The sequence below is a fragment of the Trachinotus anak genome, unplaced genomic scaffold (genome assembly GCF_046630095.1).
Source record: "Trachinotus anak isolate AG129_WGS33_773 ecotype Australia unplaced genomic scaffold, CSIRO_AGI_Tana_v1 ptg000013l, whole genome shotgun sequence".
NCBI lineage: Eukaryota > Metazoa > Chordata > Actinopteri > Carangiformes > Carangidae > Trachinotus > Trachinotus anak.
The window spans coordinates 2,809,365-2,825,870 of NW_027273864.1; the positions used below are offsets into that span (position 1 = coordinate 2,809,365).

Sequence of the window (16,506 nt, forward strand, 5' to 3'; positions counted from 1 at the left end):
ACTACAAATTTCTGAAACAAATAGTTGAATTAATTAGTTGACTGACAGAAATGTCACCAATGTTTCTGATAAATGACTAATTGTTTCAGTAATTTTTTGCTTCGTTTTGATGTCATCACTTTGGGCTGTGAAATATTATTAAACCATAACAGGTGTTTTTTTCACTATTTTATAAAATTGTATGTACAAAACCAATAATTGAGAAAACAATTGGCAGATTTTGGATAATGAAAAAGAGTCAGCCTCATTCACTACTGTGAAATGAAGGCATCCCATGTATTGTGTCCTCTGAAACTGTACACAGTGCAGGGTTTAACTGCACTTTTAATGATTAAGTAAAATCAATTATGTGACAAAGCCAGGTTCATTTTCAAATTATAATTATATTTTCAAAGTGGGCAGAAAAAGAACAGTAGTCTCCTAAACACATGCACCTGACGAACAAGTGTTCATGTCAGAAAATGCTTCATTTTCAACACCAGTTAAACATCAGTTTGGGTAAAATTCTGTCTGTGAGAATTTTATTTCTCTCATCTTTCCAGTCCTACTTCACTGACCCTGCTGACCTGCCTTAAACTCAGACAACACTGACTTTATACTTTTGGGATAAAAGTTCACAAAAGAAATATCTTCAGCCTGTTGGTGTATTATCATTTTAAAGGGTTATGAGGCTAAGTGAGAGTTTGATATCACAGTGAAGTTGACCTTTGACCTTTTGGATATAAAATGTCATCACTCCATTATTTTATCCTATTAGACATTTGTGTTAAATTGTGTCATAATTACTGTATGAACTAATGAGTTATGCTCAAAAACATTTTTGTCAGGTCACAGTGACCTTGACCTTTGAGTTTTTATATGGTAACATGACTGTGCTCAGTTTAATTAATGCACTGTGTCACATTGTCTTACATCTGTATAGTGACAGTTTCTGAATAATGACAATAATAATGAAAAGTACTGCATGTCCACATTAAAACAGCAGACTATACAAACAAATATTTCATCAGTTTCGTCCTGTTTAGGTTTTATAAAAATAATGAAAATGAAATGTTTTTAGTTGCAGTATAAACCTGAAGACATTTTGTTTGTTGACTTAAATGCACAACTCCAGATTTCAATCTTGGACCACCTGTATAATGAGGCAGACAAGAAAAAAGCAGTGAAGTTTCTCTACGTGGTCATAAACCAAATACAGAACTGCCTTTGGAAATCTACAGTTTTAACCACAATGGCAGGTTTACATTGGCTATTAAAGACTCAGTCCATCAAAAGAAAAAGAAAGTGGGAAAAAAACCTCAAAAGTATCTGCATGCATTTTTGTTGTAATTTGGGAGAACCAACCTTCTACCGCCCCCTGTAACTGCTCTACTGCCACTCCAACATTTGCTTTACATTTCCAGAGCACGTGAGTCCTTCCTACAGGACTAATTGCATTTTGAAACCATTATAGTGAGGATATTTCTACACTGTGTGCACAACTTGTTGTATGTGTTGTGTTGTGTGTTTGCCCAGTGTCCAGCTCTGCTCACAGTGTATCACTCTAACAATAGTAGTGTAAATAAAAGATGATAATACCCGTGAGTGGGAGGAGGTGAATTATTCACATTCACACACAAACATGACAGAAAATCCTGAGTCACACCAGCAGCAGAGGTCATACTGTTCATTTTTAAGATGGATAAATATGGACAGATATTTTCATATTTCATAATTAGTGCTAAACACAAAGTGCAGCTGAGGCTGATGGGAACGATATTCGGTGACCTTGTTACAGACCTTGTTTTGTAGACACTGATGAACGACTGACTGAACATATGCAACACTTTTTCACATTTTTTTTTCACATTTCCTGTGACTGCTTTCAATGTGAAGCTGCAGCTGTTTACATTAGCAGCAACTTCCTACAGAATGTCGACCGATATCAATTTCTTAATACAGCAATGTAATTAAAAAAAATCTATGTAAATATTGCGATACTTTAAGCGATGGACCACAGGCTCAGTCACCATCATATTATTCTATATTCGGTGTTAGTGACCTAACAGACATTTATTTAAATGAAAATCTTCAGATTTCTATATAAACTGCTCTATGGGGAGCGGACTCGTACGTATATTGTTTGATCATTTATTCCTCCTCATCCTCAGCAGATCGCACTGTGTGGATCTGGTGTGCGCTCTGCTGGACAGCGGCTGAATCACCAGCAGATCTCCACCGACAGACAGCGTTGCGCTTTTTTTTCATTTCACCCTCCGATCCCCGTGTTCGCGTCAACAGCCCATCCTCCGTGTCACTGGCTGGGATGGGCACAATTCTGCAGGAGCGGGCGCCACAACAGTGCGTGGAGAGGGTTTTTATCAGGGAGAGGGAGCGGAAGAAGGCGGCGTGGAGCAACAACAGGCCTAACTTGGCCAGGTACCGTCACCTTCTATTATTTACGACTCGATCATGGTGGGAGCAGGGACGCCTGTTTCACTGCCGATTCACTGCCGCCAGTGAGTGTATCCCTGCGCTGTGGTCCCAACACGTTATGTATTTGTGCGTCATGCGTGGAAATACAAAGGACACCGTCGTGTCGGCGGCACCGGAGACCACGGAGAGTCTCATTGTTTCTATATTTCATTTGTATTTTCTTCTGGTTGTTTTTTGTAGGTCAGTGGTTGCACTTAATTCATAATACATGTTTTTTTTTTCAAGCAGCAAAATGGGAAAACGGCAGTCACAAAGGAAGCCACAGCAGCCACAGCACACGGTCCCGAGTCAAGAAAACAATCATCATGAGAGAGTAAGTGTGTACTGACACTATGAGTGGATTCATTCGGTAGTTAAATTAGAAAAGTTAACAACTGGTGGGTAATCAGTCATCTCCCAAGCATAAATGCCAAATATCAAGATTAGCTGCTTTTCTAATTTTTATATATTGAATAACTTTGGGTTTTGAGCAAAACATTTTAAAGATGTCACCTGGGAAACTGTGAAGGGCATTTTCCTCGATTTCCAGACAGTTCAGAGATAAGATTAATCAAGAAAATAGTCGTTAGTTCCACCTTTAGTTTTAAGTGTTGAATGGACATGTAATAAGTACTAAGTAGAAACTAGCAGGTGTAACAGTGTCTCTCTGCAATCACAGAGGCTGCAACAAAGAAGAAAGCAGAAGCCTCACATCCCCCTGACCAAACGCAACACTTGTCAACACAGGTGGGACTGCTGTTTGTGCAAATGTTATGTCATTCCATGTTGCCTGAGTGTTTGGATAATACAATCTTCTTCTTGGTCTAGTGCTCAGGGAACCTTAGAGCCAAACTCCCATCCAAGGCCCCCTGCAGAGGACAGGGTGGAGCCAAAGGTTCAGCGTTCTGGCCACAGAGAACAGAAGCACACAGGATTTAGAGGGAGCAGACACACACCGACCTTCCCTCGCCACAGCCGGTCTGATTCAAGCCCTGATCTGCTGGAGAGACGCTCACCTAAACTGGAGGAAGCTAGTCTGAGTGGCCATGGAGAAGGTGACAGCGACACTGACTTGTCTGAGTCTGAGAGACTTCCTGTGTTGTCCTCTGGTCGGGGTCCGCCACAGCTTGAGCTAAGGCCAGACGTCCCACAGGCTGAAGACTGCTTCACTCGCAGCCAGAGGCACAGAGGACGGGGCCGTGGTGGCTTTGACTTCCCAGACTTCCTTCCTCCACCCTTTAACTCTTGGAGCCTCAGTCAGCTGGCTGTCTTTTACAACACGGAGGGCGTGGGGGCCCCTCGGCCCAGGCCAGTGGGACCTTTGGAAAGGTACCTGGAGAGGCTGCTGCAGTTGGAGTGGCGTCAGATCCAGTCTGTCCAGGAAGAGAGTGGGAAGTCAGCTGTGACAGATGTTGTATCCAGCTGCCACAGGTCACCTGCTGCCGCCTCATCGCGCCTCAGCTCCCCAAAGTGTATCCTCCAGTGTCAGCGTGCCTTCCCCCTCACCTTCCTCTCTTCCCTGGCCAGTCACTCTACCCTGCTCTCCGGCTGTGCCTGCACTTTGTACCGCAGCCGCCACTCAACCTGTAGCACGTCTTGCTGCCGCTCCACCCACAGCCACACCCGTCCATCCAGACTGAGTCCCATGCTGGAGCGCAGGGGGCCTATGTCGCTCCCCAAAAGGAGCTACAGCGAGAGCCGGGTGCAGTCATCAGACAGTAGCGCAGTATTGCAGGCTCAGAGGTTCAGCAGCCCTGTGAGGGCCAACAGCCACCTGAGGAGGATGCAAGCCTCAGGAAACCTCCGCAACCCGGTTCAAGGTCCTAACACCAAACCTCATTCCACTGCCAGGGACTCATGTGTTGGAAGGACAGAGAGGGACTGTTTCAGAGCGTGGGGGGATCTGATGGACCACAGGACAGGGGGGGTTCGGAGAAGGAGTGGTTCAGAGCAGAGGAGAAGAGGAGGAGCAGAAAGACAACAAAATGGATCAGAGAAAAGACGGAGTGGTTCTGAGTGCAGGAGAAGAGGATCTGAGCGAAAGAGGACAGCTGAGTTAAAGGAACCAGAAATAAAACCTGATGCTGTCACTGCAATAATGGACAATTTACAAGGGTCCAGTTATTCTCCTGATAACAGGCCAGACAGGCCAAAGCAGTTTGAATTTGTTTGATAACAGGAACTTGAGCATTGTAAGTGTGACCTGTACACCACAGCTGCAGTCATCACTTTGGAGGTTTGATTATGATTCAATATGATTTATTTTCTCATTTGATTTTAGCAGGTTTGTTTTACATTTCTCATTAGAGACGGTGATGTTTTGCCAGATTTCTTTATTTGTCTCAGCTAATTATATTTACATAATTATGTTGAATCCAGTGCTGTGTAGTTAATAAACTAATCCTGCATTTACATGCACTGTTGATTATACAGAAATCTCATGCACATGGATATTTTTTATAAAAAATCTTCTCGTTTCTTTTTGGCTGTAGTGCAACAGCGATGCAAAGTCCTATAAACGTGAATGTCACTGAATGAGTGATGAAGTTACACCACTGGTTGTTGTTCTTTTGAAATTATTTCGGGCAAACAAGCAGTGCTGCCAACTCAGCATTTATGTTGCTAGATTTCCCAACTTTTTTAAAGATAGAACCTTGTGGCAAATCAAGTGACTTTTCCCACTTCCCCTCCACAGACACACCTCTTTATGTGGATCACACGGCAGCTGATGTGAGTGAGTCTCTAACTTTCTCTCTGAGTGATCATTTTACAATAAATACAGCTGAAATCCCAACACAGCTGTTGTCTATAACTTATGTGTTTGGTGGTTTTGTCAGATGTTGTAAAATCAGGATTTTTAACAGCAGAGCAGCAGCTTGGAAGTGACTTCAGGTTTACATGTAGTCTTAATGAACCACGTTTTAGTCACTATTTCAAACTTGTTCTGTTGTATGAAAACATGCATATGAGAGCTGTTTTGCTGTGTATTTGTCTGTATTAAAACACTGTATATGTGAGCACGGAGAGTAGGACAGAAGCAAACAGATAAAGAGCTGAAACCAGCTGACCCTTGGCAGAAGTTAAATAGCCTACAGCGTGGCCCAGTCATATACTAGGTCTTAACAAAGTTGTGTTGATTTAACCTAGTAATTATGTATAATGTTTGTACGAAAGCTTTTTCAACACTGCCAGTTTTACTAGTGATGTGAACGCTGGAGCCATCACTCTTGTTTCGGTCTGTCAACAAAAAGGAAAGCATCATGAAAGTTATTAAATGTCACTGAGAAGTTATGACTGACTAGTGTAATTTTTTCAAAGTCACTGAAAAAGTGTGGTAAGATTGTGGTGTAGGCCTTGTTCTTCTGTCTTCCTCACAAGTTTGTTTATGGCTGATTTCTTTGTTGACTGGTTTATCACTTACATTTGTGGAAATGCAAGATATGAGAAGGACCTGCTGCCCCCCTCACTTTTAATAAGATAAGGCTGTAAGATAAGACACTTTATCATAGTTTTTATACAATCACTCAGAAAACAGTCAGCCAATCAGAAGAGAGGACCAGAACTTTTTCCACAACTCATCTGATTGGCTCACCACTCTCTTGTTACTAGAGCTTCAGAGAGAAGCCTGAGAGAGGAGATGTAAAACTACATTGAGATGGTTTTTGGTTCTTAAAACCACAAATATATATCTTTTTTATGAATATCAACACTTCAAATAAAACATTGTTAAGAGTGAAATATGGGACCTTTTATTAGCTGGCTGAACAAATTCATTCAGTGGTACAGGACCAGGGAGTGGCCAGCTCAGAGTTTGGAACTCATTCCACTTTAAAATTAGCAGCTGTGTTTAAATCTTGCTGTTCACTCACGGTCACCATGCAGCTGAACTGAGCCTGAGCAGTTCTGGAGGAAGAATCTGGGAATATTTTGCAAAGCTGACACTGAAATATATATATACTGACTCAAGCAAGGCCTGTTTTTCAGGGAATCTGAATGAAAAAATCCAGTTTATGTCCAAGTGACGTGAAACAAGTAATTAGAAAATTCATGTGAATTTCATGTTTTCACATGTAAAATATATTTCCAAAAGCCACAACGCTAAATGTTAATTTATTTAGTGAAATGCTGTTTTAAATGTTATATTAAATGTGAAATGATTGTTTTTACATGGGATGAAAATCACATAATGTAAAATGTCTCAATACACTGAAGGCTACATGTGCATTTTCCGAACCTATGAAATATGATCCAGATCAAAATAGATTCCCTTTCTTACAGAGGTGTGAAGGTTAATATTAGCTTATAATATTGCCTAGGGATATACTTCATGTTTCTTTGTTACTAGACATCTACACTGTGCACAGTGATAGTCACCCAACAAAGAGGATTGCTGGGAGAGGGGTAAAAAACAGGACAGGGTACTGCCAAAGAACTGAAGGTGAAAGAAATTGAATTCTGTTCAACAGTGCTGTGGCCTGAAGGACCAGTGTTGAAAATGAAATGTGCAGTTGTAGATATGAAGCTCCTTAGTATAAAGAATAGGAACAGAACAATAGATCTATTTAACGAGTATCATCATCACACCAAAAGAAACTACAGTGAGCATTTACAGATTTTTACAGATGGATCAAAGGATTCACAGTCAGAGGCGCCAGGTGCAGCAGTGGTGATCCCCAGCCTCCAGCTTGAGATAAAGATAAGAACTTCAAATTACTTGAGTGTATATACTGTGTGTGCTTGTCTTTTAGCAGTACAATGGACAGAAAATGTTAAAGCAAGCAAAATACTCATATGTAGTGACCCTGTGTCAGCATTATTATCTATTATGACAGGAACAGCCAAGAATCATCAGGACCTGTGCTATGAAATATTGTTAACAATAACAAGGTTAGCCAATCAGGGGAAACAGGTGGTTTTCATGTGGATTTCAGCTCATACCAGGAATACCAGGAAACAAAAAAGTAGATAAAGTAGCAAAGGAGGCAAGAGAGCAAGGGTGGACTTTTATGTGAGATTGTCAAAGTCAGAGGGAAAGAGCATCATTTGGAAGGAAATAGGCAAAAAGTGGCAGCAGTACTGTGACAGAGAGACCAAGGGAAGACACTTGCACAAAATACAGAAAAAAGTAGAAGGTCATCATAATAAAGGGAACAATAGAAAAGAACAAGTAAACATGAGCAGGCTGAGAATTAGGCACAACAACCTTAACGGCACTCTGTTTTTGATAGGAAAACACAAAACTGGGAGTTGTAGTCAGTGTGGAGAGAGGGAGACGGTGGAACATGAGATGATAACGACAACAACAACAACAACAACAACAACAACAAGAAATATATACACTATGGGAATACAGCATAGATCAAGAAAGGTTTCTTTCACTTTCATATAATCTGCAAGTGCTTTGTTACACTTGTATCCGCTCCAGTCGTTGTTTCAGACCGGACGTATTTTCATAGCGCACAGCCACCATGGACGCTGTATCCCAGCGTGTGATGGAGTATTTGACAGAAGTTGAGGAAGGAGCGGAGGATGTCCTCACCACTAAACAACAGGTGTATAAATACTTGTGTGTAATATGCAGAGCACGACCACTTAGCAGGATGGAAATATCAGCTTACAGAACTAATTGAGAGTGTTAGCAGCTAAGCTAGCAGCCAAGCTAGCAGCCAAGGCAACAGTGGTAACTGTAATAATGGGAAAAGAATAACGTTACACTGAACCGAAAAAAATGCAACGCCTCTTCAAAGTAACAGAATACAGCCCAGTAGTTCCGTAAATACTGTAAATATTCGAGAGGAATATAATGTGTTAGGATTTGTTAAGCCTAGCTACCAATTTAGTTACTACTAAACCAAACTACTAGCTGTTTCACGTTGAGGGGGAAAGTTAATCTTTGTTTTAACTGCCCTCAGACAGAAAATGTCACTTTTAACGGAGGATTTCTTTAGTCGGTCTTTCCAAGTCTAAGACTGAATATTGAGGTTTTCTGATAACTCAGTATTCACTGTGTAGTGATCAGCTATCGACAAACAGGAGCCAAAAGAATAAGTCCTGTCACATCTACAGGACGGAAAACGAGATATATCTTTGGCATGGATCACAAGTGAGAAATCACACTGAAAAAAATGTAATATAATGATAAAAATAAATAAATAAATAAATAAATTTAAAAAAATAATAATAAAGAAAGGAGAAAAAAGCAAATAGTAAAGTCAAATGCAAATAAGGATCTGAGATCATAAGGACAAACACTGAGATAAAAAGGTTAAAAAGAGGAGGATATAAAATTGCAAGGATGTAAAGGTAAAACAACAAGAAACATAAGGTATGCATATAAACTTTTTTTTCTATAAAGAAATGTTTTAAGTGTGGTCATGCCTATACAAGGAGTAGCATGCTTGCAGGCGTTAATGTGCATGCTTATTCTTCACATTATGTTTATAATGTTAATAGATCTTGGAACTAATGATCTTTTTCAGGAGATAGGGACAGAGAGATGCAACAAAAAGTCCCCATCTGGACCCCTCCTATAAAATCTGCAGTTCACTCAGTGTCATAAGTCCTAAGCCCTGAGCAGGTCTACTGTCTACTGAAGATTTTATAGGAGGGATTCAAATCATTTATGGAGGGTGTGTGAAGGGTCCATGATGAAAAAGCATATTGATGTTGTAACATCACCTCCTGCCTAATGTGGAGAAATCATGTTGTCTGATGACGTTTCAGATTGTGGACCTGGACGCAAAGAGGAACAGGAACAGAGAGGCCTTGAACGCACTGAAAATGGAAATGTCAGATTCAGGTGAGTGACGGTTATTACTGGGCTCTCGTTGCTTAGCGTCACCGTAGTTCCCTCGACAAAAAGCCAATGGGGTTTTTACACAAATTTTTAGAATACTGTAGAAAATAAACTCAGTGAAAAACAAAGGTTATGATACCTACCCCTTTTTTCAGCAAGATAATCTTTACAGATGATTTTTGAAGCCTATGATTGCCAGAAATAAAAAGCTAATGTTTGGCTATGTATGAACTACACCACAGTCACATGACTAACATCAACACAACTAAACTTACAACTTGTAGTTTGATTTACTTCTATGAAAGCCTTTCTTCTTACAAAGTTACGAGTAATTTACAACCGAGGCGGACTGGTGAGTAGATCGTTTATCATGTTCGGCGTGATGATGTTTAATTTAGCCTTGTTTAGACACTCGTTAGCAACCGCCGTTTTTGGAGAGACATAAAAGCTTAAAGAAACCACAGCTGAGGTTTTAACAGACCTATTCTATGTCATAGAGTAAAATGTGTTGCTTGTGTTACCCACAGACCTTATTTCAGCTCTCTACCCAAAAACCCATCAACAAAAAAAACCCCATAGACTTCAGGTCGAGGGAACTGAAAGTGGTAAAATGCTTACAGCACTCTACTGGCTTAGGTTATGTAAACACTGATTACAGTAATTCCACAGTGAAAACAACAGTTTAGTGTCTTGAGATGAGTCAGGTGTATAATTTGAATGCTGGTTTTAGATGCACTGTACATGGAATGAGACTTCCTACTTCTGTCATTTGCAGAGAAAGTGAAGGTTTGCTTTGGAAACATGTTCATTAAACTTCCCAAATCAAAGACAAGAGAGATGATTCAGAAAGGTAAGAACCACCAGTTAATATCGAAATATATCAGGCAGATATATTTCTACTATCAAACTGAGGATAAATTATTTTTCTCATATGCAGATTCCATGTGTTGTTGATCTTTGAAGGAAAAAGACGTAAATAGAACCCCTGCAGCAAACCTTAAAATGAGTATTTCTCCAAATGTTAATGCATTGTTACTTTGTTTGTCACAAATGTTAAAAAAATAAAATAAAATAAAATAAATGTAATAAATGGATTGGGGTACGGTGTACCCCCCTGTTGGCAGATATCACAGCTTGCAAACACTTTTTGTTGCGGTTAAGAATTTTTCTTTTCTTGATTTATAAATTTTCACCCACTCTGTCTTGCATATCACTTCAAACTCTGAAGTGTGTTTAGGATGCTGTTTAAGATCTATTCACAGATTTTCAATGATGAAGTCAGGGGACTGTGGAGGCAGCTTCAAAAGCTTCAGCGTTTGTTTATTTGAAGTATTTCATTGTGGATTTTGAGGTCTGTTTGGGAAGTCAGTCTCTTCTCAGTGTCAGTTTCTGGATGTTTAGTTGAATACATTCATCCCTCTATCCATGCAGTATTTGATGTGACACACAATCACAAATCATAATGTTTACAACCCCATGTTAAAGGTCCCATATTTTACACTTTTCCTGTATTTTATTTTAAGCGTTGATATATATGAGAACATATATTTGTGGTTTTAAAAACCAAAAACCATCTCAGTGTAGTTCTACATCTCCTCTCTCAGGCTTCTCTCTGGAGCTCTAGTAACAATGGGTCAGTCAGCCAATCAGAAGATAGGCTCAGAGGCCCCCTTGTGATTGGCTGACTGTTTTCTGAGTGATCAAAGAAAAATATAGCAGATTTCATGTAAACACTCAGAGAAACCAATGGCTGAGGGCAGTGACTGCTTTGTTGTGACATCACAAAGATACAGAAGTCCTGACGGCTGGTTTTAAGGCTCAGTTTCTGAATACAGGCTGTGTGCATTTCTCTATGGCCTGAGGCTTTGATACTTTCACAGTATTAATATTCAGATTAATTTATTCAGACAACTTTATTAATCCCCAGAAGGGCAATTCCTTTGCAGCTTATCCAGCCCATACACACAACTTAAAAACTCACAGGTGCACTACTTATTTGTCAGAGGCAACAGATGGGTCAGTACAATATGGGACTTTTAACAGATAGCTGCGTAATCAATAGTACACGCTTAACCAGGTGAGCTGCTGGTGCCCCAAAGAACTCAGTTTTAACTTCATCTGTCCACAGCATCTGTTTTTAAAATGAATCTAGCTTATCCACATATCATTTCACATACTTGAGACATTGACTTTTGTGATGAGGTGACAGGTAAAGTTTCCCTCTGATGACTCCTCCATGTAGACCGTGTTTGTGCATCCACACGTCACAGTGGAACAGCGTTCCCCCACTCTCATCTCAGCTGAACCTTCCTGCCTACTGGGATTTTATTTTGCTTTCTGCTCAGCAGATGTGCAGTTTATCTGAAAGTCATCTTAGTCCTTTAATTCCACAGTTCCCCTTTACTGCCAAACAGACATTTGGGACTGGAAACACTTTGATATCTTTTATAGATTCCTCTGCTTTGTAGGCATCAGTTAGCTTCATTTTCAGAACCTCAGTCAGGTGCTTAAAGAATCCCGTGGTTGCTGTATTACCAAAAAGTTTGAGGAGTTAGAAAATTCATCGTCAAAAAAAATAGAAGATACCAATGCAGTTACATTAGCCACAACCATTGTGTATTTGTTTCTATTTTGTATGTTAATGAAATAAAAAGAAACCATGCTTAAACATTTAAAGTTTTTAACCCTGTAAACATGTCCATATGATGTTTTTTATATAATACAAGACATATCATGAGTGAAAACAGCAGTCAGTGCCATAACTGTGTCTTTCCACATTGGAACTGCAGTGACACAGTCTCTTAAAAATGCTGAGTCTGTGATGTTTCCTCTGCTAACCATCTTGTTACACACTGAAATGGATTCAGACAGCCAGGGATTTTATACTTCATATAACCTAACCAAGCCCATCAACTCACAGGGAAAATAATAACAGCAGAGTATTTTTACACAGAGGGAACTTAAAAAAAAAAAGGTCACTTTTAATGTCTGCTGGCTGCAGTGGTTGTATTCACTTCTTTTCACTTCAAAATCAGCAAAAACCTTTGCATTGAGTTGTATCACGTGATCTGTTTTGGTCTTTGTTCATCCGTAGACCAGGAGCAGCTGGAGAAGGAGATAAACGACCTTCGCAAAGAACTGAAAGCTAAAGTCAATCGTCTCAATGAGATGCAAGGTATGAAGAGCGCTTTGTCTGTGCAGTTAGTCGCGTGGAACAAGCTCATTCAAACTGCAGAGAGTCACATGACACAGGAATCAAATCATACATTTTAACTCTTCAAGAACCAAAAGTCCCCAACAGCAAGATTTAACTCATAACTTTGACCTTATAAAAGTCTGAGAACCATAACAACATGACTAAAGAGTGTTTGACATTGTGCAGTATTTTTAGTTTCTTTCACAACTACTACCAGTAAAAGCTCATCAAAACATATATGAAAACAAGAATGGGTGAATAGACCAGAGACACAGACACTGTGCTGCATTTTGAGTCTCTTCCAGTAAACTGTCAACATCTGACTGACTGTGCTTATTGTGTGTCTAGTGTATTTGATGTTAATCCATTTGCAGAATTTGACAAAGCTCACTGTGCAGTTTGTTAGGTCTGATTAAATTCAAGGTAACTGTGGTTTGTATTTTAGCTCTAATGTAGTATTAATGGCAATTTTTGATACCATAAAATGCAAGTGGAAACATTTTAAATGCTACCATTTTGTGAACGATTCGTCCTTAGGACTTCATTATAGCTGTAGTCAAAACTGGTCTGTCACCACACTGAATATGACGTGCAGCCGCTCTAAAAGGCGACCTTGATATGTGTCTGTCTGTCTGTTTGCAGGTAAACCTGAGCTGAGAGGCTACAACCTGTCGCCTCTGTCCACTGATGAAATCAAAGCTGTGAACAGCCTTTTAAAGAGATGACACCAGATCTGCAAACCTCTTCATAGTTCTCTGGACAAGAGCACTTGTTAGTTAACAAGTTGCTTAAGAGCTTCACCTGCCACTGCGGTACTATAATGTTAGCATGTTAGCAATAAGCATCCATATAGCTGACATCTTCAAACCTGCTATTCATGCAGGCTTGTTCAAAAATTGTTTTCTCAGTGTAGAAGATACAAAACGTAAGTTTAATGTAGGAAGAGCATTTAGGTTTTCTCTGTCCTATCATTTGGTGAATGTTCACTCAAATTAGGGCTGGCAAGATTCTGTATCACTTCCTGTGTGATTTTATATGATATTGATCTACTGGATCAATGGAGAAATTGTAAATGGATAAAAAGACCAGGCAAACAAGTGAGAGACCAATGTGAGTCTAGTAGCTGAATTTAGTATACACAAATGGGCTATAACTGTAACTGGCTCATGGCTATTTGAATACAGGAACAGCTTATTTTTGTTAATCCCGCCAAGAAAATACTTGATATAATGCTTCATGACATATATATATATATATATATATATATATATATATATATATATATATATATATATATATATATATATATATATATATATATATGCAATATTAATACAGTCCTGATCACAACTCTCCCACAATGGTGTAACACAACTACAGATGTTAAAAGGACTGTTACCACAATATAGTTACATTGTACCCAGAGCAACAGTGATGTTGAGAATCAGACCAGAGTCTTTGTCCTGCTGTGTTTAATGTTATAGTTCTTTTGTCATTGACTGTTTTAACCATAGCTTTTGCACTGTGTGGTCACTGGCTTCACGTTGACTGCTAGTGTCCCAGTGTCATGAACAGGCTCAACAATTCATGACAAAACAAGGGAGACCACACAGATACATAAGGTTTAAAGCAAAATTGAATTTATTATAACTAAAAAGAACCAAGGTAACACATGTAAGTCAGTAGATCAGTGGTGTGGTGAGTGCATGAATGCGTGGCAGTGTGAAATATATATATTCAGAGGAACAAACTAAGGCTAACCCAAAACCTAAACCAAAATCAAACCCACAGTCCTGCTGGCTGGGAGGAGAGAGAGAAATCTGATTTCTCCAGCCCTTTTTATAACTTTCAGAATGTGGGCTCAGATGTGGCTCATCTCTTCTGGCCCAGCCTCCTAAGCAGGTAGGGAAAAAGAGAAAAACCACTAAGAGCCACAAATGAAGTGGGCAGGGTTGTCACACATAGCAAGCTTACTGCTTGCCATGTCCACATGAAGTTCCAAATCATAAATTTCAGATAGCATAACCGAAAAGCAAATTTCATTCTAAGTGTAAAGAGTGTTACGTACAACACTTACTTATGTTTCCTGTACCATTGGACTCTTTTTTAGCAATGTCACCATGTTCCCAGATCTCAGCAGTTACTCCGGTTGAGTACGATGTAATAACCAACAGAACAGAGGACTAACCAGTAACCATAGTTTTCTTTTAAACATTTTTTTTGTTTAAATATAAATTGCTCTGTGGGGTTGAACAGTAGGACTGAATAGCTTGAGCTGACCTCCTGTATGTTTGGGGTCCAGTGAAAAGTCAGACTGGGCTATGTAGTTGGTTCGTGGTCACAAGATGGCAGTACAGTGAAAGTGCAGAGCAGAGACACAGCCTTGATTCACCATCTGCCCCCCCAGCCTCACCACTAGTCTTTAAATTCTCTGGAAGTGTTGCTGCATTGTCCTCAATGTAGCAAACACATGGAAGATTTGCTAAATAGTAGAAATTATTTGTATTCTGTAAGATGTCAATGTTTTCAGTGTGTGAACATTATGAATCTTTGAATAAATGTATTTATATCTCAATCATTTTGGCTGCATTTTCTGTACAGCCATGGTGCTTCATCTTTTATTTTAGTTGTCTCTGTGTAAATGTGTTTTTTTTTTTAAACAAGACATACCGTACATCCCTAGTCACAATCAGGGTGATTAACAACCACTGTGCTCTCACGAGTGAGAATAAGCTGTCAATAGGTGTCTTGTGGTCTGGTACCTCAGTCTGAAATGCCACTGAGCATGAGAAGACATGAACGGCCTGAGGCAATAAGAGAAAGGGAGGGACACAGTCACAGAGTAGGTATGTTAGTAGGTTGTTTGTGTGCGCGGAGGTTGTGGTGGCGGCTCAGTTATCAGACTTCAGTTGCGTGCCACCTCTCTCAGACCTGGGACCAGCTCTGAGTGATGAATTTATGAGTCACAGGACGGGAACCTGCTGATCATCTCAAATGCTTGACAATTATACCAAACAAGACATGCTACGGTGCTATGTTAAGAGGGTTACATACTCACAGTCATGCATTAGTCTTCCCCCTGGGAAACTATAAATAGAGACGTTATAAAATGATGATTGATTACACAGTGATGTTGTTCGCCTTCACTAAACTACGAGGGTAAGAGAGTAAAATTAATGACACCCAAAAGGGGTGAATCTACATCTATATGTAATTAAAGTGGGTTTTGACAGATGTATATAATGTATCAATATATGGCTCTAATTATGCCTGAGCTACATTAACATATCAATCACAGTCTGAAGGTCTGACACCTGTGTGTGTGCCAGAAAGCAGTGATACTGCTGTAACAGTTGGATTAACAAGATGCATTATGAACACTTCCAACAGCTGTCACTCTTTGGGAGGGAACTTTAATTTCTCTGTTATTGATTACAAAACTCAAGAGTAAACCACTTGTGGATAGGTTTTGTTGTCATATTAGCTGTGTATGTGTGCATGGCTATGGTTCCTTCTTGCTGCAAGACTGAAATATTTATTGGCTCTCTAGAGAAAAGATCTCATTTCACTGTCATTCACATGTCATCCCAATCTCGCAGAGCTGGAGTAATGATTTACTGTAATTTATTGTCTGTTTATGACACCTCAGAATGCGTACTGTTGCAGAGCTGCAGAGGTAAATGGGAATTCAAACCATGATGAAATAAGGAGAGAGTCTGAAAACCCACCCAGTGACCAACAGCTCTGTGGAGTAAACACAACCTTACTGGTGAGAGAGGTTAGAGGAGACTGGCCAGACTGGTTTAAGGTGACACAAAGGCTATCTGAACTCAGATAATGCCCCATGTCACAAAGCAAAAGTTGCCTCAAACTGGTTTCAAAAGACTTGACAGTGAGTTCAGTGAACTTCAGCCCAATCCAGTAGAATACCTTTGGGATGCGGTAGAACACAAGCTTTACTGAGATGAAGGATCTCTGCAAATGCTTTTTTAAATAGTGAGACACAAACCTCCTCCAGGCGACAAAATAAGTAGAAAATGGGTAAAAGAATGGCTAAAAC

The 16,506-nt window shown here is 39.8% G+C and overlaps 2 protein-coding genes across 3 annotated transcripts; both read left to right on the top strand.

The window, feature by feature from the left end:
• Nucleotides 1-2,179: 2,179 nt before the first annotated feature.
• On the top strand, nt 2,180-5,745 carry LOC139630039 (uncharacterized). 2 transcript variants are annotated; one of them, XM_071493076.1, is made up of 4 exons: nt 2,180-2,418; nt 2,701-2,788; nt 3,134-3,201; nt 3,283-5,745. In XM_071493076.1, the coding sequence occupies exons 1-4, from the start codon at nt 2,306-2,308 to the stop codon at nt 4,625-4,627; spliced, it is 1,614 nt and encodes a 537-aa protein (XP_071349177.1). In that variant the 5' UTR covers nt 2,180-2,305; the 3' UTR covers nt 4,628-5,745. The 2 variants fall into 2 exon arrangements, with proteins under 2 accessions (XP_071349177.1, XP_071349178.1); XM_071493077.1 differs by having other exon boundaries at nt 2,704-2,788.
• Nucleotides 5,746-7,862: 2,117 nt separating this feature from the next.
• On the top strand, nt 7,863-13,728 carry pdrg1 (p53 and DNA-damage regulated 1). Its single transcript, XM_071494793.1, has 5 exons — nt 7,863-8,006; nt 9,178-9,253; nt 10,026-10,100; nt 12,345-12,425; nt 13,089-13,728. Exons 1-5 carry the CDS (start codon nt 7,923-7,925, stop codon nt 13,169-13,171), a joined length of 399 nt encoding a protein of 132 aa, XP_071350894.1. The 5' UTR covers nt 7,863-7,922; the 3' UTR covers nt 13,172-13,728.
• The last annotated feature ends 2,778 nt before the right edge of the window (nt 13,729-16,506 follow it).